This window comes from Ursus americanus, chromosome 27, assembly GCF_024610735.1.
Source record: "Ursus americanus isolate L20-20 chromosome 27, mUrsAme1.1.p, whole genome shotgun sequence".
In the NCBI taxonomy this organism is placed as follows: Eukaryota; Metazoa; Chordata; class Mammalia; order Carnivora; family Ursidae; genus Ursus; species Ursus americanus.
In genome coordinates, this window is record NC_142153.1 from 25539090 (window position 1) to 25559708 (window position 20619).

Here is a 20619-nt window from a genome sequence, read left to right on the forward strand (position 1 = left end):
TAAATGGTTTCAATTATTATAAAAGTAACTCTCAGTTAACCGATAAAGCAATACTTCTTAAACATAGCTACTGGTTAAAAAGAGTACCAACCGTATCCTGGTTCTTCTTATTTCCACCTGAGGACAACTTTCAGGCGAGCATTCTTCATTAAAGAATGGGGCATGGAGGGCGTGGGGGCCGTGAAGAAGGCGGGGACAAACCTCTAAAACCGTTACGCTCACTTCCTGAACATTCATATGCATATGCACTTTCTTCCAGGAAGAGCATCCACATCTTGTCATTAATTTCTCAAGGAGGTCAATAATTCTAAAAAGTAAGAACTAATGCTACCATCTACGTCAAGGTCTAGCCTTCCATGAAGCAGCCCACCTAAGTCCTCTGTCCTCCATGCAAGTCCTCATGCTGCATTTATACTCAAAAGTGAACCACCTGGGAGATCTTAGGGTTCTGACTTCCCACGTGTTTTATACACTTCTTGAGTGTATGGCTAGGCTGCCACCCATCTGAAAACTGTACACACATTTCTCCCTCCAGGCCTTGCCTTCACTCCACACTTTAATCTGGGTCAATCCTACTCGAAACCCACCTCGGCTGTCAAAAATCTCTGAATCCTCCCGCTTCACCAAGTCTAGTTGCACACATCCTCCTCTGTTACGCAGAACTCCGCCTGAAGTTCCCAAAAGCATGTGTCCTATTATTAGTAGTATTCTTATCTGTCCGTCTCACTGGACTAGAAGCTCCCAGAACACAGGCACTATTTTCTGGAATCTGAAGCCGCTAGCCCAAAACTACTAAGGGCTCTCCTTCTAAAGAAGAACAGAGGTAACCAGCCGGGAGTGGAGGGAGGCCCCAGCGGAGGTGGCACTGTCCCCACACCAAGTCAGGGAGCCTGCAAGTCTTGAAGGGAGGAGCTAGAAATATAGGACAATTTTAGCACTAGCAGCCAAACAAACTTAGCACACTTTTCAAAAAGCTGACAAGCAGTGTGCGTGTCATGAAGCATAAATTCTGAGGTCAGACTGCCTAAGTTCGAATCCTGGGCTAGCCACTCACAAACAATGTCAACTTTTATCAGCTGTCTGACCTCTCTGACCTAGTTTTCTCATGAACACAATGGGGGTGACAATGGTATGTACTTCGTACGGCTAGTGAGAGAGTTAAATGAGGTACAGCACGTAAGACACACAGAGCAGCGCCCAAGACAGCAAAAATGAAACCTGTGTTAGTTACTAGCACTCGTGTCCACCTTGTATAAAATAAGTGCGAGTAAAAAATAAAAAGATGGAGATTATTTAAGACAGATGGATAAATAATTTTAGACACACACCAAAGAGACTACAAGAACAGGCCACACTTGAAAAGGAAGCTGTGACTTAAACTCCTGACACCTTCCTGTTGTCATCTGCCACTGCTGTGGCTTTCACAGCTCTGCTACTTACCTGGGCCCTTCCACAGGCGAAACTGCGTGGTTATATCACATTTCTTAAAACTCACTCAAAAGAAAGCTACATAAGCATGAAAAACCATCATTCCATGTGAAACAAGGGCTCCCACATTTCAAGTGAATGTACAATATAAAACCCTTATTTTATTCTTTCCAACACTCTGCTTCTAGGCAGAAATTCTGCCTTTTATCTTCTAAATTTTCTAAGGATCTCTACACACCTCACTGACCGCCTTCAATCACATGTTGCATAGAGTCATTACCCATGGTGTGAAATAAGCAGCTCTCATACTGTTCTCAGTTATACACAGTGTATACTCCATGCAAGTTAGTACGTACAACACGATTTTCTTAAAAAAAAAGAGCAACTGATTCTGTGCCAAGAAAGCAAATGCCTAGGAGAAAAACCAGAGGAGCCGAAGAGGAGGTTTAACTCATGCAATTTCTTATGCCCTAATTGTATTACAATACCTATTTTTTATTTTAAGACCTAATTTCAGGGTGAAATTCATGAATTCTAGCTTTTAACCAACTGTTCTTGACATCAGAAGAAACTCCAAATAAGAAAATCATATTCTCATAGTTTAAATATATCACAGAAAAGAAAATAATTTTACCTGAACACAAAGTATCATGGGAAATGTTCCAAGCTTCACCCGGGGAGTTAGCTGGGTTATCATGAGACTTTTCAAGCGAAGCTGAAAACAAAACCGCACACTTCATCAGATACAACTCTGACATGTTAGTAGACGAAGCCCATGGTAAGCCTACTCATTTTGCTCTTCCACACAAACATCAACTCACGCCTGGTACTTCATATCCCAGACCTACTATAAAACAATAAGCACAAAAATCTTATTTTTGTTTTTATAAAACAATAAGCACAAATCTATTACAGATGATGAGATTCATAAAAAATAATCTACATATATCAGGTTATAAAAAGGGTTACATCATAGGATAATTAAAGTTAGAAGAGACTTTGAGGGCTGCCTGGGTGGCTCAGTTGGTTAATGCAGCTGACTCTGGGTTTTGGCTCAGGTTATGATCTCAGAGTCCTGCGATCAAGCCCTAGGTCAGGCTCTGCGCTCAGCAAGGAGTCTGCTTCTCCCTCTGTTCCTCTCCCTCACGCCCCCACTCATGCTTGCTCACTCTCTCACGCTCTCAAATAAATAAATAAAATCTTCAAAAATTTTTTTAAAGATAACAGTAATAAAGAAAAACAAAAACTAATGCATGAGATATTTAGTCTAAAGTAGATTCCCTCAAAAGAAGAGCCTGATTTTCTTTAAAAGAAAACATCCCAAAGATATTAAAAATTACAAAGGGGCTATAAAAAATAGGATTCTCAATGTATACATCCAAAACTACACACCCAATATGTGCTTAAAATATATGCTTTAAAACTATAAATTCAATATAGGCTTTAAAAATCTCAATGAAACAAAAGCATTTTCTGGAAGAAAATATTAACAAAGTCTACCCAGAAATAGATAAAAATCTGTTAAGAATCAAGAAACAACTAAAATACCCAGGTAAAGAGAAAAAAAAACACCTTTCCACCACAATTTACTCACCAGGCAATTTGCCTCACTTTCACTTTATAAAATGCAAGCACTTACACGTAGGGGAAAGGTTTTCCCTCTTCTCCTTCATCTCCTGTAACCTCCTCTGCATTGTACTGTGCTGACCGGCGCACGTTTTAATTGTGGGACTATACATCAATGAGCCATTAGATTCAAATAAAAGGACAGGTACATCATTATCTGAAAATAAACAAAAATTTATTTAGCTAAAAAAAAAAAAAGGCCAGAAGGCTTAATACTTCAACAATATGATTCCTTTCGAGGAACACCCCCCTCCTCCACCCCCATGGTCTTCTTCGTCCCCTGCAACATCATTACCCACTGCTACACTTCACCCCACCACCCCCACGTGCAGTAACACTGGCGTGAAAACTGCTGGCTGACATTTGCTGAGGAACGTCCATGCGCCAAGCACACTACGTGCACTGTTTCATTCAACCTTTCCCAAACCCAGTGCATCAGCTTATCAGTCTCCCCATGTAAAGATGAAGAAACCAAGACGCAAGAGTTAATAACATGTTTATATCCAGGATCACACAACTAGTGAGAAGGTAAAGCCAGAATGCAATCTGGTTCCTAAACGCTAACGAGAGCAGCAGAATATGTCACCCCAAACATGCCACGTTGGCATAAGGATTATTTTGAGCAAAATGCACTTAAATCACAGCAGGTGAAAGAGAGGTGCTCAGACACACCCCACCCCCGCCCCAAGCTACTTCCTGAATGCAGGAGATAAAACTCCCCTTTGAAAGATGCACCCCTTCCACTTTATCACCAGAGATGGGGCACTGAAGCCAAGAGAATTCTGTAAAACAGGCCTTGTTAAAGGAACTCTTACCCTCCTTTGGTTCCCTTATAGCTTACTTTTCCGCAATTGCCTCCTCTTGTTCAACACAAGCACTAAGATTCTACCAATTCTTTGGGATTTTATCTCCTTTGACAGCCCACATGTCACAAAAAACTTACAAGTGTGTTTTGCTCTTCTCCCATTAATCTGTCTTTTAATAACAAAGCCCCAGCTGAGAACCTAAGATGGGACAGAAACAGTTCTGCCTCTAACAGTAGTGTTTACTCTGGGTCTCAGAAACCACCACCACTAACCAACCCTCTCTAACCCTCAACAGACGCACATATCAACTTTGGGGCCAGGACTCCTTCAGCCATGAAATGACGGTTAAATTGGGTGTGGTTGCACAGGTATGCGTTTTTCTGGAATCCATACCTCGTATATGCTCAATGAGAACTTCAGGGCTCTGACCACTTCCCTTCACCCACCAATAAAAAGACCAAGAATCATTCAGTGTCTTCTCCTTTGCAACTTTTAAGCCTGAACAACTCTAACTATACTTCTGCCATATTGCAGACATATCAGTTGTATCTGTAATACCTTATATTTGTAGTGTTTAAAAGGCAATTTTTATTAAGATACAAACTTGATCCAAAAAGATAAAAAAATTTTTTAGTACCGTTTTGCCAAATTCTTTTTAAGTACACCATCACTGGTGTAAGAAGAAGGCCCAAAAGGCAAGAGTACAAAGCTGACAGGAGAGTGGTACACGGCTGACCTGAGGCTGTAGGGAAAACCCGATCACAGAGGGCGTGCGGTGTTGCAGGGCAGGTGAAACATAGGGTTTCATCCGAGGTACTTCCCCATAGGGTGACCTGAGGAAGTGGAAGCCCGGGGTGCGGTGTGCACCTGACTCCTGGTTTATACCCTTCAGACACAAGTACAGCAAGTACAGGTGACAGATGGTTGAGGACACAGCACCTCTAGGGGCCAGTCAAGGAGCCGCTAGGAGGGTTCCCATGGGGTTGATGCTTAGAAATCAGCAGGAGTCAAGCAATCATTCAGAAGCAGGGGTAAGGATCGCGGTGGGTAACTGGCATCAGGTAGAAAGGGATGTCAAGAGTTATTGCTCCATGTGTCCGGCCAGAGCAGCACAGTAGACCAGTTAGTGTGAGGCTGTTAGGGAGGGACCAGCATGGCACCAAGAGAAAGAGACCTGATTCTCAGACACAGGGATGACTCAGCACAAAAACAAATGATAAAGGCTATGTTTTTAGAAAATTATCTGGCAGCACTATCTATACAAGCTAAATGTTCTAGTCAATTCTGTTGCGTTACCATAGCAGATTTAAAATAAAGCTTCATAATTCTACATGAAAAATTTCAAGATACAGAGCAGAGAATTTGTGACATGGCAATACACACTACAACAAAAAAGTAGAGGAATTAGTGCTTATTTCTATGCTATGCATTATAGTTACTGAAATTGCTTACATGTATCAATGATGTGTTGGGATTGGTCTGAAACACTGAATCAAGGCAAAAAAAAAATACAAAAAACACATATGGTACTTAGAGTTTCATGATGTTCTAAAGTATTTTTATAAATCATTAAAAGAATACATCTAGCAAGAAAAAAAAATCCAATTTTAAAAATGGGCAGAGGATCTAAACAAGACATTTTTCCAAAGACATACAAATAGCCAACAGGTACATAAAAAAAGAGCAGCACTCATCATTAAGGGAAATGCAAATCAAAACCACAATGAGATTCTAACCACATATTAGAATGATTATTATCAAAAAGACCAAAAATAACAAGTGTTGGCAAGGATGTGCAGAAACGGAGCTCCTGTGTACTCTTGATGGGAATGTAAATTGGTGCAGCCACTGTGGAAAACTCTATGGAGGTTTCTCAAAAAATTAAAAACTGAACTTCCCATATGATCCAGTAATTCCACTTTTGGGTATTTATTTACCTGAAAGAAATGAAAACACTGAAGAAAAAAAAAAAAAGGAAAACACTAATGCAAAAAGATATCTGACCCCTTCATGTTCACTGCAACATTATTTACAATCGCCAAGACATGGAAACAACCTACATGTCCATCTATGAATTAACAAAGAAACATGGTGCGTACACACACACGCACACACATGCAGGGATACACACTCAGAGGAATACTACTCAGCCATAAAAAAGAACAAAACCTTGCCATTTGTGACAGCATGGATAGACCTTGAGCATATTACACTAAGTGAAATAAGTCAGAGAAAGATAAATACTGTATGATGTCACTTATATGTGGAATCTATTAACAAAATCAGAAAACAAAAACCAAAACAACCAAGCTCATGGGCAGAGAGAACAGACTGGTGGTTGTCTGAGGCCCCGGCGTGGGGGGATGAGCAAAATGGGTGAAGGAGCTCCAAAGGTACAAATTCCCAGTTATAAAATGAGTGAGTCATGGGGATGTAATGAATGGCATGGTGACTACAGTTAGTAACACTATACTACATATTTGAAAGTAGCTGGGAAACTGGGTCTTAAAAGTTCCATCATGAGAAAAAAAAATTTTTGTAGTATGTATGGTGACAGATGTTAACTGGACTTGTGACCATTTCAGAACATAACACAAACCGTGAATCATTATGCCATACACTTGAAACTAATATGTTAGGTCAATTATACTTCAAAAAAGAAAAAAAAAAAGAATAGAAAAGACTCTACATTAAACACATAAGGACAAAAATTTCCCTATTTTTGATTCCAGAGAAGCAGCCTGTTGCTACTAGAACTGAAACATGTAGCTAACTGATCTCCCAAGTTCATTATGTGATATTTGTAGCCTTGTGCAAAATGCATCTATAAACAACAGAGATTGTACCACTGTTCAAGTGCTTTAAGGTTTTACAAGTAATTTAAGACAAAGAAATAAAGTATCTTAAAGCCAAATAATGCCTACACAGAGAAAAAGAAAATACAGGATCTATATAAAATACAAATAATGTCTACACAAAAGCATCAGGGAACTACTGAAGAGACCAGAATCAGAGGAGTCAAGATTCTGGAGAGGAGGAGCACTGAGAGGCCAGGGGACAAGCGTATGTTTTTACCCCCAGGAGGACTCATTAAAGGCCCTGGGGCAAGAAGCTGAAGGTCCAGTCTCCGACCAGGCAGAGAGCAGTTGCTGAGAAACAAAGACACAAGCTAAGTGTTTATCAGTATCAACAAACTAAAGAGAAAACCAAAGGCTTTGCGGCACCAAATCCCACTAAACAGGGTGTAGTAGAAAACTGGTCCTTGCATGCGATTTTATCTTCAAGAAAGTTGCCCAATTCTGAAGCTACAAATGGCAGGATACTAAAAGGTAAGTCAAATTCTTCTGTGAAATGGTGGAAAGTTCTCCGTGGTGTATTTTCGCTGAGAGATGAAAATGGGAGTTCAGAACCAGTTAAGGGAAGAGATCCTAGTTATCATGTCAGGCTCTCAGAGGAAAGGTCTAGATGGGGACACCTGGGTGGCTCAGTCAGTGAAGCGTCTGCCTTCCACTCAGGTCATGATCCCAGGGTCCTCAGATGGAGTCCCCCTTGGGCTCCTTGCTGAGCGGGAAGCCTGCTTCTCCCTCTTCCTCTGCCCCTGATATCTCTGTGTCAAATAAATAAATATCTTTAAAAAAAAGAGAGAAAGGTCTAGATGGCCACATTCTGGCATCAATGTCAAATCAGAAGTCTACCAAGCCTTACTGAAAGTCAGTGATGCTCCTATTCAAATCAGTCCAGATAAAGCCAACAAGGCCCAACTCAATCTGCTTAGCAGAGGAAACTAGAAACTTTGTGTCTAAGAAAATAATGTTGCCTAGAGCTTCAAACATATTTTATAACTAATGACTTGCCTTCAATTACAAAAACAAACCATCATTCCTACTAAAAGACAGGACGTATACCACAAAAAGCAAGAGAAAAAAACATCATACAAAACAACAGAGGCATTCTAGATAATGCAGATAGAAGCAAAGAAAGATTGAAAAGAAAAATGTGATTTAATAACAAAATCTATTAAAAAAATCGGAAACTCTAGAACTGCAAAATAAAAACCAAAATTATGAACTGAACAGATGGATTTTATAGATTAGACCCAGCAGAAGAACATATTAGTGAACTGTAAAAAAAAAAAAAAAGTCAATAGACAATATACGAACTGATGCACAGAGGGGGAAAAAGAATTCAAGCACCTCTGTGAACTCCGAGTAGGATATTTAAAAAAAAAAAAACTGGACCAATGAACATAAAATTCAAACTGCTGAAGGCAAAAAAAAAAAAAAGCAAACAAAAGACAGTCAAAGTTAGAAGAAAACATACCTTTAAAAGAGTAAAAATACAACTGTGGGCTTATTTATAAATAGGTATTATGAAAGCCCAAAGACGAAATGTGTTTCTTTTTTTTTTTTTTTTAGCTTTACTGAGGAATAATTGACAGCTAAAAATTATATATATTTAAGGTGAAATAAAGGAAAGCATATATTAACTAACATCTCCCTATTCTAGGTAATAAAACAAAAAGACCAAAAAAACACAAAGTGAGATATAAAGTAACAAAGAAATGAACAGGGATTTATTCTAACAGGGCTTCTTAGTCAAAATCTGTTTTTCTATAATCATTCCTGAAAGCAGAAATCTCCACTGATGTAGTGAGTGGCAGAGACTTTGGCCCCTGAGCTCACACCACGGCCCTCAGCAGGCGCGGTCCAGTCTCCTGCAGGCTGGAGGTGGTCCGCCCAGGCGCCACTGGCCGTCGGGCGGCTAAAACAGGTGCACAGGACCGCGCTGGATTTCTGGACTCACCCAGTCTGCTCTTCTGCCTTTGTAGCTCTGTAGCCATTTTCTCAAATTTCTTCTTAAGCCTTTTATCGTGTTCTGGTGTTTTAGGAATAAAATCTTTAGGCTGCATACACTTCCGCTGTGCAGAAAGGACATAAATATGAATACTATTGTGTAAAAAGACAGCCTGCTCCCCACACTTCTGATACCTTCAAAACCCTGCAAGTAAAACCTTCCGACAGAGGCATTCCTTGCACTGCATGTGAAACAGAAGTATTTCCGTCTCTCTGTGCCTCTGTAAGAACAGCAGCAGAACCGAAAGACTAAATACAAGACTGTACACTAAGTAGCTACATTTTCTGAGGCATTTTCAGGATCCCAGCAATCTTAGTTTCCATGAAGGTTCTTACACAAAATTAGTCGTTTTCCTTAATTTTGTTACTCTTACATTATCTCTTCTCCTTCCCCCTCCCCCAAGACCATAACATGGCAACAAAGTATAAAAGCGATTATTCTCTAACAACCAAAGAAAAGAACCAAAATTGAATCCTGCTTAATACCTTTAAATCAATTCTATTCAGCCAGTAAAACCCCAAAACTCAAACTACACATACACGGTGTGACAATGAAGCCCAAGGCTGACACCCAAAGACAGTCTTGGGTGAACTTCCCACACCCGCACTGTGTCCTTGACTGAGCATCCTGCTCTCATTCATTAGTTAACAAAGATATATGTGTCAGGCACTGGTCTTGGAACAGAAGAGGATTCTTGCTATCAGGAGCTCATACTCTACTAAAGAATGACAGAAAATAAACATCATTATTAAGTAAAATAGAGGTTATGTGTGTCAGGACGGTTAATTCCAGCAGGCTTGGAACTAGCCTGAACTGTTTTCCCCAAAGTACAAGCACAGCATGCAATGTCCTAATGAACAATGTTGCTTTGTAACCATGAGTCCAGAGCATTTGGGGGCATTTGTACTCCCAGAGCTGGTCAACTGCTTATCACCAGTGGGAGGGCTCCGCTGTTGGGGGACATAATGTACTGACAACAGGGGTACATGACCAGCACAAGAGTCTCCCCCTGGCCTCCCTGTTCCCAGGGTGCTCCCCGGATTCTCAAGTATTATCCTGTGAATGGTCCTGTGAATCTCCGTTAGCCACTGAACCCTAGCTAACTGCCACCATTATTACAGTATGTCAGAAAGGGGTAAGTCCTACAGATAAAAAGGAAAACAGCAGGCGAGTGGGATCAGGACAGCTGGCACAGTGGAAAGGAACCACTACTGTACACAGGGTAGTCAGAGGGGGTCTCCCTGAGAAAGGAACTCTGGCACAAAGCCCTACTGAAGTTAGGAAAATGGTCACATGCGTGAAGTTTGGGGGAAACGTATTCCAGATAGAGGGAACAGATATGCAATGCAATGGCTCTAAATCACAAATATGCTTGGTGAATTTAAGAACAGCAAACAAGAGGGTCAGGCTGGCAACAGAAAGAAGGAAGGAGAGTGAAGCTGAGAACCTTGTCAAAGAGCCCAAAATAATACAGTCTGAAGTCATGTTCACTTCGCAACTGCACTTAAAAAAGGGAAAGGGAAAGGGAAAGTTTTCAGGCACAAGTAGACATTTAAATGAAGTGTGTAAGCAGTCATTACTTATGCTTCAGATCAGGGAAAACGACAAAGATTAATAATATCAGCCCTAGTCACTGTGTCAAGAAACAGGTAGTCCTTTACACTATTGTGGAACTGTTACAAAGTGCATGTACATTTTGACCCAGTCACTTCATTTCCAGATAATCCACTTGGAGAAATAAACTCAAACATGTCACATAAACAACGTGCTTAGTAAAAACCAACAATGATTCAAGGGTTCATGGATCCAAGAAAGACACGCTGATGCCATATAATATATGGAAGAGTGAAGGGCTACGTATACTGTCATGAAATGGTCAAACACACACTGTTACATGAAGAAGAAAAAAGCAATCTCCCAGACCATACATGTAACACAGTAGAACCTCATTCGTACGAAACGTGTGTGTGTGTCTGTAATGTACATGTACTGAAGACCATCGGATCCACAAGGACCCAAGTCAAACCAAAAATTGCTTATTTTGAGGAAAGACACATTAAGAGAGGTATTTGCCTTATCTGTGTTTACGCTATGTTTTATGATGAAAATACAACTCATATTATTAATGTGTTTTAAAAGGAAAAATGAAGGGGAGGAATCAGAGTGGGGGATGAACCATAAGAGACTATGGACTCCGGGAAACAAACTGAGGGTCTGGGGGGGGTGGGGGTGGGATAGCCCAGTGATGGGTATTAAGGAGGGCACGAATTGCATGGAGCACTGGGTGTTGTATGCAAACAATGAATCATGGAACACTACATCAAAAACTAATTAGTGTATGGTAACTAATATAACATAATAAAAAAAAGTAAAAATAAATAAGTCCTTTATTTGTAAAAGAGTAGACACAGCCATTGCTTGGCATATCACAGAGAGTGGAGACTTAGAGGCTCTATTTCACCTCTAATCGAAGGAGATCTGGACAAAGACTGGAGTTAAGTTTGTCCATCAATGCGCTGCAAATCCCGGCTTCCCGAACTGAAATGTCCGAGATACGAGATTTGCCATTTACAGAAAATCTGAGATGCCCATGGGAACGTCTTCCTTAACCTACAGGAAATGTACGGGTCTCATTCAGTTTGGACAAAGTCTGCAAATCTCCTCTCCAACAGGGATACTCATGTGAAAACAAAGCAACTCTGACGTTTCCTAGTAAACCGGTTTACCTCAAATAAAGAAATCACAATTAAAACTTTTAAATAATGAAAGAGGGAAAATGTTGTGGATCAAACGTGAACTAGATCTCAAAGGAAAGCAGTGTCTTTATGTTTGCACTGTGGATTTTCCATAATAAATAACTTCATTATTTAATAAATAACTTGGATATTTCTGCGTCTGACTTTTGAGATTCTCCAGCTAAACAGCAGAACGAAGGTATTTTGCTGCAGACGTTAACAAACTGAATTCCAAAGCCGTTCCCAGTGTACCTGCATGTCTGCCAGTGTCTTGGCAACTTTTAGTTTTCTGCTAGGCAGACAGCTCGTCCACTTCTTACAAATTACATCAAAGCATTTAGGGGATACACTAATGTCTGTAACTTTCTTAAAAACCCTGCCATAACTGCAACTGTCAAAATCACATACTTACTTTTTTTTTAATTAGGCTTGGTAGGTGTTCCCTAGTATTGGCTGCAGGGAAGAGTGCTTCATCGATGTGCGCTCCAGCTGTCCTGCATCTGTGTAATTAAATCGATAGAGCATAATGGGCATTTGTCCCTGTTATAGTCACACAGCATTACGTCGGCACGTATGTCAGTTAGCAATTTAAGAGATGCACAGGCCATGTTAACAGAAATGGCTTTTAAAGTAAGTACATTTATAACCAAACACAACGGGCAACATAAATTCAACTTTCCAAAATAGTCTCTCTACAATGTTTTTTTTTTTTTTTAAGATTTATTTGAGAGAAGGAGAGTGAGCACAAACAGGGGGAGTGGCAGGCAGAGGGAGAGGGAGAAGCAGGCTCCCCGCAGAGCAGGGAGCCCAATGCAGAGCTCGATTCCAGGACCCTGGGATCATGACCTGAGCTGAAGGCAGACGCTTAACCCACTGAGCCACCCAGGTGCCTCTCCCTATGGTGTTTTTAAAGTGTAAGAGTAGAAGCAAGAGGCAGGTAAGGGAAGCAGATTTTATGCAGTAACTTCAGACTTGTAACAGCCTTCAAATTGATGAGTGCAGGACGCATATACAGCATAAGCACATGCTGTTAAATGAATAGCGTACACAGGACCTAAAAGGAATAATCTAGAGCGAGAAGGGCCCTAAAGAAATTCAGCCAGAAAGATTATCTTGCCACCAAAACTGGTGTGTTTCACCGAGAGCAGGGTGGGCGATCCCAGCTTCTCCCAGCCGTGCCCTACTGCCCATGACTGTCTATCATCAGTCTGTCATTTCCACTGTCGCTAAGCCACCCTTCACACCTCCCTGCACGTCTTGGGAATCGCTGGACCATTACTTACTTATAAACATTCAGACGCTCAAATCTAAACAATTACAATAATTTTCTAAATGATCTCCTTACCTACAGTTCCTACTCTTCTCACTCATTCATATTATTACTGAAAGACTAAGCTTAAAACATTTTATTCACCTCTCCACAACCCCGATCAAAAGCCTTCAATCACTCATGTGTTTACAGAATAATCTCACCTACCTGTTGCTTCAGTCTTTTTAAAATATGGCCCCTAAAATATGGCCCAGTGTAGGGGGCCTGTCACTGTTCAACATTTAGTATGCAAATGACAGTTGAAAATACCATTAAAATATAATGCAAAAAAGAACAGGACAAATATATCCATATTCATATAGAAAACTATCTTAAATATATTAAGAATAAAACAAAACTCCAGCAATGCGAACATGATGCTGTATACTATATATAATTAAGTATTTCTCATTTTAGGCAGTCTGGAAGATTACACACCAAATGACAATACTATTTATCACTAGGCTAATAAATCTCAAAGTGTAGTCAGAAGACCCCTGGGGTCCCTAAGCCTCCTCTGAGGGCATGTGAGGTCAAAACTGTTTTTGTCACAAGAAGGCTTCATTTGCCTTTTTCATTTCTCTCTCATGAGCACACAATGGAGTTAAAGCTAAATGGGGTGTGTGTGTGTGTGTGTGTGTGTGTGTGTGTGTGTGTGTGAGATCCCAATACACTGAATGCAGAGGCAGACAGGACACTGCCACTGTCTTTTATTAAGCCAGCCATGAAAGAAGTTTGCACAAAATGCAAAAATTAAAAAAAAAAAAATACCACAGCACAGTAATTAGAGTAAGAGAACAAGGGAGAGAAGAAGCCAGAGAGAGAGCACGAGCGACACACGGGAATCAGGAGAAGCTCTAGGTGGGAGGCGAGCACCAGATTCAATTCTGATGAGGAAGCGGATTTGGGGGGATGCAGATCTTCCGTCTGGAGGAAAAGCACAGACAAAAGTGCAGCAAAGGGAGCAAGAGCGTGACAATTCTGGGAAAGCAGACCTCACTTGGTGCGACTGCAGTGAATGCACTGGAGCGAGGACACCAGTGACCAGGAGGTCATACAGGTCGCCCTGAGGGCTGTATCTGCTGCCAAGCTCCTGAGCTTTGACAGCCCAGGGTGCTAGGAGAGGTGGGGGGGGGGGGGCGCTGGACAGGCCACTCTGCAGGATGTGTCCAGGACAGGGACACTTAGGGCAAGGAGTACAGGCAGGGACTGTGGGGGTAGGACATGCTACAGGTTTCACCAAAGCTGTGGGACTGTGTGGAGATTCCTGAATGAGCAATATTTAGAAATAAAAATGGAATGTTCTCAAGCTCTTGTTACAACTGGTGGACTGAGCATGTATGTTTTTCTCTGCTGCCCTCAAAACCCCATTCAAATGACAGTAAAGTAAAACAAAACGACACAGACCAACAGAAATAAAGAGTAGATAGAGATGTCTAGGGAACTGAAAAGCAAATACAGAAAAGGAAACCCGAGCCTGGAAGCTGGACGAGGGAGGACAAGGGACTGGACTCCTCTCCTCAGACCTCAGGGGCTCCAGCAGCAAGGGTGGGTCTGAGGAGTAGCAGCTGCACCCCTAACTGAGCCCACAGTCGGCCACTGCATCCCACTCGCTCCTGCCAACAAAGCAGGTGACAGGCTCGGTTTTCAGACGACTTGGACCAAGGACACGCTGGACTCAAGGATACCAGGCTGAGCTCAGGTAGGACAAACTTTCACACAAAAGGAAATGTATTTGTGTGCATTTTCAGATTCAGCTAAGAACAACTTTCACAGTCGTAATAATGTAAAGTAAAGCTGCTGATTTAGTTCATCAGCTGCTGATTTTATTACAGAATCAGGAGAGAAGCAGTGTAGGTGTGGGTGCAATGAGTAGGTGCACGTACATGGCGTGGGGTCCCCCAGAACGCGGCCACTTGGAGAACCAAATGTGCATTTCCAGACTACAAAGTCTAGAGTTTGGAAACTGGAAAGTCAAGGCAGCAGTGGAGCCACAGTAACTAGGAATACGGAGGTCAAGACAGAGCTGCAGCGAGGCGCATGGGTGAAGAGGCGTCCCCCCCTGGGGAACAGGAACTGAGGGAAGGGGTTAAAAAGGGACCACTGCTTCACTACAAGCTTTGTAATAATAGCTGACTTCTCTCTTTCCTGTGTGTGAGGGGCCCTCTCTCCATAACAGGATGGGAACAGGAAACTAGGCATTCTGATTCAAAGGGCTCTGGCTGGCACAACAGGGAAAGAAATGGCACCTGAACTAAGAAAACGAAGTCAGGAGGTAGTTAACAGAGGACACAAGTTCAGGCCTGGAGCTGTTTACGTGTGGGTGCTGTGCCTCATCCATAAGAATTCAGCCAGCAGGCAACCCCATGTGCAGGTCTGACACTGAGAGGGCATACTGAGAATAAAGAGAGAGGTGTGCATAAAATTCAAACCCCTTCCACAGCCCAGCAGGAGCACATTCCTGCCTCTAAGCTTCCTCTCCCCAGAGATCCCGACCACTGAAGCTCTGACATCCTCAAACACACTGGCATCATCCCGTCTCAGGCCATGACCTCCTGCTCCTCCACAAACCGGTCCCCAAGTCTCTGAACACCTAGTTCCTTCACGTCTTCTTTGCCTCAGCTCACAGTCACCAACTCAAGAGGCCTCCCCAGCCACTGTGTCAGGAGGGTAACCAACTCCACATGGGCGTTGTGCCTAAGCCCCTCCTGCTCCCTTCAGAGGATTCACTAAACCCTGCACTTACAAAACTTGCTTCTTTCACAAAAACTAAGTTCCATGAGGGGAGTGGATTCACCTGTCTAGTTACAACAGTAACCCCAAGGCCTGGCAGAGAGTAAGTACTCAAAAGATATTTTCCGAAGGAGCAAACGTCATCACTGTAGAAAGAAACACTTTGACCTCATCTTAAACACACACATATGCACGCACGCTCTAGGCCACAGAACTAAACATAAAGGCCAAAGCTATAAACTCCTAGAAGAAAATGGAAGAAAAAATTCACAATTTCGAAGTAAGCCAAGACATTCAGACATAATATCAAAAACACAAAGCATAAAAGAAGAAAATGAAAAACTGCAGTTCAACAAAATAAAAAACTGGTGTATTTTGAAAGACAGAGCAAAGAAAATGAAAGGTCAGTCACACACTGAGATCAGATATTTACAGTATGTGTATCTGACCAATAATATTGATATGAACAATGTGCAAAAATCACCTGTAACTCAATATTAAAAAGCCAAAACCCAATTTTTAGAAGTGGGCAAAAGATTTAAACCAAAGACAAACAGTCACTAAGCATGTGATCTTACATTTAGTACAAGTCATCAGGGAAATACACACTAAAGCCAGAGGGGATCCTCAAATGTATGGTTAATTGACTTTTTTTTTTTTGAGAGAGAGAGAGAGAAAGGGGGAGCTTGAGCAGGGCTAGTGGGGAGGGGATCTCAAGCAGACTCCCTGCTGAGCGCAGAGCCTGAAGCAGAGCGCAGGACCCTGAGATCATGACCAGAGCCAAGAGTCGGATGCTTAACTGAGTGAACTACCCAGGAGCCCCTGGTTAATTGATTTTAACGAGAGTCAAAATCAGTGACAAAAGTTACTGGGAAAGAATCATCTTTTCAACAATGGTGCTGGGACAACCAGACACCCACACAAAAAAGGATGAAATCAGACCCCTACCTCACACCACGCACAGAAACTAACTTCAAATGAATGGAAAACCAAAACTGTTAGAGCTAAAACTATAAAACTCTCAGAAGAAAATACAGAAGTAAATCTTCCCAACTCAGATTTGTTAATAGTTCCTTAAATAACATCGAAAGCATAAGAAACAAAAAATAAACTGGGCCTCATAAAAATCAGAACCTTTTGCTTCAAAGGAAACTGTAAAGGACATATAAAAACAACCCACAGAATAGGAAAAAAATACTTACAAATCATACATGATATGGATATATGTGATACAGCCATGCAATGGAATATTATTTGATAATTTTAAAAAAGTGAAATTCTGATACATGCTACAACATGGAGGAGTCTTGAAAACATTATTTTAAGAGAAAGAAGCCAGGCACAAAGACCACATATTATATGAGTCCACTTACAAGACATGTTCAGAAGAGGCAAATCCATGCAGACAGAGAGTAGATTAATACTTGCCCTGGGCTGGAGGGTATGCAGGGTGATGTAAAGGGTACAAAGTTGCATTCTACGGTGATAAGAATGTTTTAAATTGATTGTGTTGGTGGCTGCAAATCTCCGTAATTATATTAAAAAACACTGAATTATGGAAGCCCCTGGCTGGCTTAGTCAGTAGAGCATGTGATTCTTGATCTCAAGGTCATACATTTGTCAAAACCCAGTGAACTGTACATTTGAAATGGGTACACTTCATTTTATGTAAATTACATTTTTATAAGGTTGATTTTTTTAAAAAACAAAGTAATTACCTAAGCTCAAAGAAAGCGGATAGTGAATGGGGTAGGCAGAAAAATAGATCTAATGAAAGAAATGAGAAACAGGCATCAATGATAAAGCAACCAAGGAAAGAAATATTTCTTAGGAATGCCTCTTTTTAAACAAAGGCCCATCAATGACCAATTTGTACCCTGAGCAGCACCCACCAGCTTCTTCTTACTCAAGTGAAACACCACTTATTTCCCGCTGTTATAAGCAACAAAACAGCAAAAGGGGGTGGCCAGGAAGCATCCTGACATAAGACTTGGCTGAAAAGAACCAGGATAACTGCACCATCATTTACATGATACTTAAGTTACAATCAGCAGCATCCTAAAGCCCCGCCAGCTCACAAGAACCTCACATCAATCCTGGTGGATAAATACTATCATATCATTTTCTCACATTTGACAACTGAGGCTCACAGGAGATTATTTGCCCAAGTTCACAAAACTCCTAAGTATCCTCTACTAGTTAGTAGTTTGGGAAAAGGCTTGATTCAACTGGGTAAAATATGTGCCTGACCCAGGTAATGTAGTTGCAGAAGATATATTCAGTCCTTACTGGCAATTAGCGTCCCAACAATTTATCTGTCACTCAGTAGCATGGAAAGATGCACTTCTTGAATCTACCTGTTATCTACGACCTTTCACAACAAAGAAACAGGTGGCCTGTAATACTGGTGATGTCATTCTACGCATGCAAACAACTTGTGTGTTCACATGCTTAGTAAAATACTAAACAGCTACTACATTAAAACCGGTGTTTATTGGGGACTCAATCAAAATCTACTGAACAAACAAAGACAAGCTCACTAGTTGCATTTCTGCTTTTCTTCAGAAATGTAAAGCGACACTATCCTCCCATCTAGTGGTCAAGCAGAAAAGTGTTTCAAGTGACACCCCTAAAAGCAGAACCAACTTTTTTGATCTTCAATTGCTGCTACTTCAGAGCCAACAGGGAACAAAGCAGCTTGTGTCATCCTTCCCTCTGGGAAGCCCTGCCTGGGCTCCATTCCAAAGAGCTCTTTCTCCCTTGAGAGCTAAGGAATGGTGGCACTTCCCACTGCAAGCCTGCTCCACCGCCCCTCCCATCCCGCCCTCAGGACAAACCCTCTGCTGCACTGATCAACTCCAAGGGCTATGCCAAACACACCGTATATCACCAGCCCCCTCTGTATTGCCTTCATTCACTACCTCTTCAAAAGCTAGGGCAATGGAAAAGTATCCGACCTGGGAGAAAAAAATCCCTTTCAACATACAAGACAATGTGGAGGACTTCCCTCAGGGGACAAGTGAGGAAGAGGGATGTGTGCTCGCTTTCCAGGCACAAAGCAAGACCCGCAGTCACAGTGGGAGCTCTAACCATAGACACAAACTGAACCGGGAAGCAGTATTTTGGACTCAAAACCTCTTTCACTCTTAAAATATTCAAGGATCTCAAAGCCTTTTTATGTGAGTTATACTTATGGATATTTATTGTAACAAAACTCAGCAGTTCTTAAAAAAAAGAAAACTGAGCAGCTCTTCAAATATGTAATTGTTAATTCATTTAAAAACAATAAAACTCAATATGTGTTAACACAAATAACAGATTTTATGAAAAGTGTTTCCCAAAACAGGAAAAAAAATTAGATAGAAAAGTGGCACGGCCATTCATTTTTGCAACTGTCAATAAACAGCTGATTATCACATCTGCTTCAGCATTCCATGTACTGTGTATGCCAAGCCCCCAAACAGTACTGTACTCTCCCGAGAAGATGAGAGGGAAAAAGGCAAATAACATCTTATTAACATTATAAAAAGTTTCAACCCTGCTGACCCCTTATAGGGTCTGGGGATCATGGAAGTTCCCAGACCATGATTTGAGAACTGTTGCTCCAGAACTACAAGAAACCCACTATTCTGATATTATTTACTGAGTGATTCATGAATATTAGGTCTTACCTTCTCGATAAACCTATGCTGTCTGAGACAGGAAAAATGTCTTACTTTTGAATTAATGTTGTAATTGGTAACAGTAGATAATTTGGGTGTTGCTTTGCTTTGTTTTTTAACCAACACAGAACACTGAAAGTTTGCTACAAACAGAAAAACCTAATTGGCAGGTTTTTAAAAACACCTGTCCTACTAACACACAGCTTTTAATCACAGGAATAGGCTTAAGAAACTTTAAAAGTTTAAGGATAATTTTGAACTCTCTGAGCTCAATTCCCACATTCCAGCAATCTCTCTGCATGTGCTCTCAATTTTAAGAGTAGGTAAGAAATCTGCCCTTCCAGCCTTCCCTCCCAACTGACAATTCTGTACTAGGGATACACAGGTGAGGCAAGGACAGACCCCTACAAGGTTTGTGTGGATGGGTGGGGAGCACTTATCCATTGGGGGCCTTCCCAGAGCCTGAGAAGGGGGCATCCGCGTGGGGGATGGCCCAGTACAGGGTGCTCGAGCCCAGGCAGGCAGAGGAGGGTGTCCACACAGAGGGAGGGGCAAGGTATGGTGAGGGGGTATCAGAATTGGAACAGGTGTAGAGTGGGGGCTGGGTGGGGTAAAGAGGACATCTGTGCAGAGGGGAATCCAAGCCTGCGCAGACGAGGGGGGTCTGTGCAGGGAGAGGCACAGCCCTGGAGAAGAGACTGGTCACCCACCTACTTGATTAACTGTCCTGCTAACAAGAATGACAGGAGTCAGGTTTCTCAGTCTGAGAACAGAGCTACAAACACTGGAAGGAGAAGATGAGCCCCCTGGTTTGGGACTAATGTTGCAGGTTATCAGTGGGAACCTGGCTCACTATACTTGGAGTTAGAAATACACAGGCACACATTCACACAGGTATAACTAACTCTGTCCACGAGAGGCTGTGGGAGCAGCAAGCCTCGATGGAACCAAGTGCACCCTAGCACCCAGATTATGGGTTCAAAATACCATTTCCAGTAAAAGGAACCAGGGATTCTGGAGAAATGGCTCCATCCAGGGCTGGGAAAGAGAAGGTACAAGTGGAGCTTGGATTAAATTGTTGTGCCAGAAAGAAAAGAGGTGTTCAGAGAATGATGGGAAACCGGTAAAATAACACAGAAGTCAACTGGATGGGTGACCCCGGCCAATCAAAGACAATTTAAACCTTAAAAGGAACAATGTTAGCAATGGGTCACAACCCAGTGAATAAAATAAGGAGACACGCACTCACATGCACAGTGTGATGAGGAAAGGTTAGTGACATGGTTGAAAGTACCTTCCCTCAAATGCCACAATAAACACAGAGGGGGTCACGTTGAACATGCCCAGGGCATATTCCCTCCCAGTGCGGAGGCCTGGCAGGCACCATCTCAAACACCACCAACACCCACACACCAAGAGGGTGCACTAAGACGAATCCATCTTCATTTCCAGGTTACTCCTGCAAG

The 20619-nt window shown here is 41.8% G+C and overlaps 1 protein-coding gene across 4 annotated transcripts in view; it reads right to left on the minus strand.

Annotated features, from left to right (window-relative positions):
- Positions 1–20619, minus strand: part of MCPH1 (microcephalin 1) — a 242014-nt gene that overhangs the window by 197020 nt on the left and 24375 nt on the right. For all 4 annotated transcript variants that reach the window (XR_015721989.1, XR_015721988.1, XM_087856471.1 and 1 more), the window contains exons 4-7: positions 11862–11949; positions 8664–8778; positions 3068–3211; positions 2063–2143 (exon numbers count right to left, since the gene is read on the minus strand). Coding sequence is in view for 2 of the 4 variants with exons in the window: in XM_087856471.1 (XP_087712597.1) it covers positions 2063–2143; positions 3068–3211; positions 8664–8778; positions 11862–11949 (428 nt within the window). In the remaining 2 variants the exon portion in view is untranslated. The remainder of the gene's footprint in view (positions 1–2062; positions 2144–3067; positions 3212–8663; positions 8779–11861; positions 11950–20619) is intronic.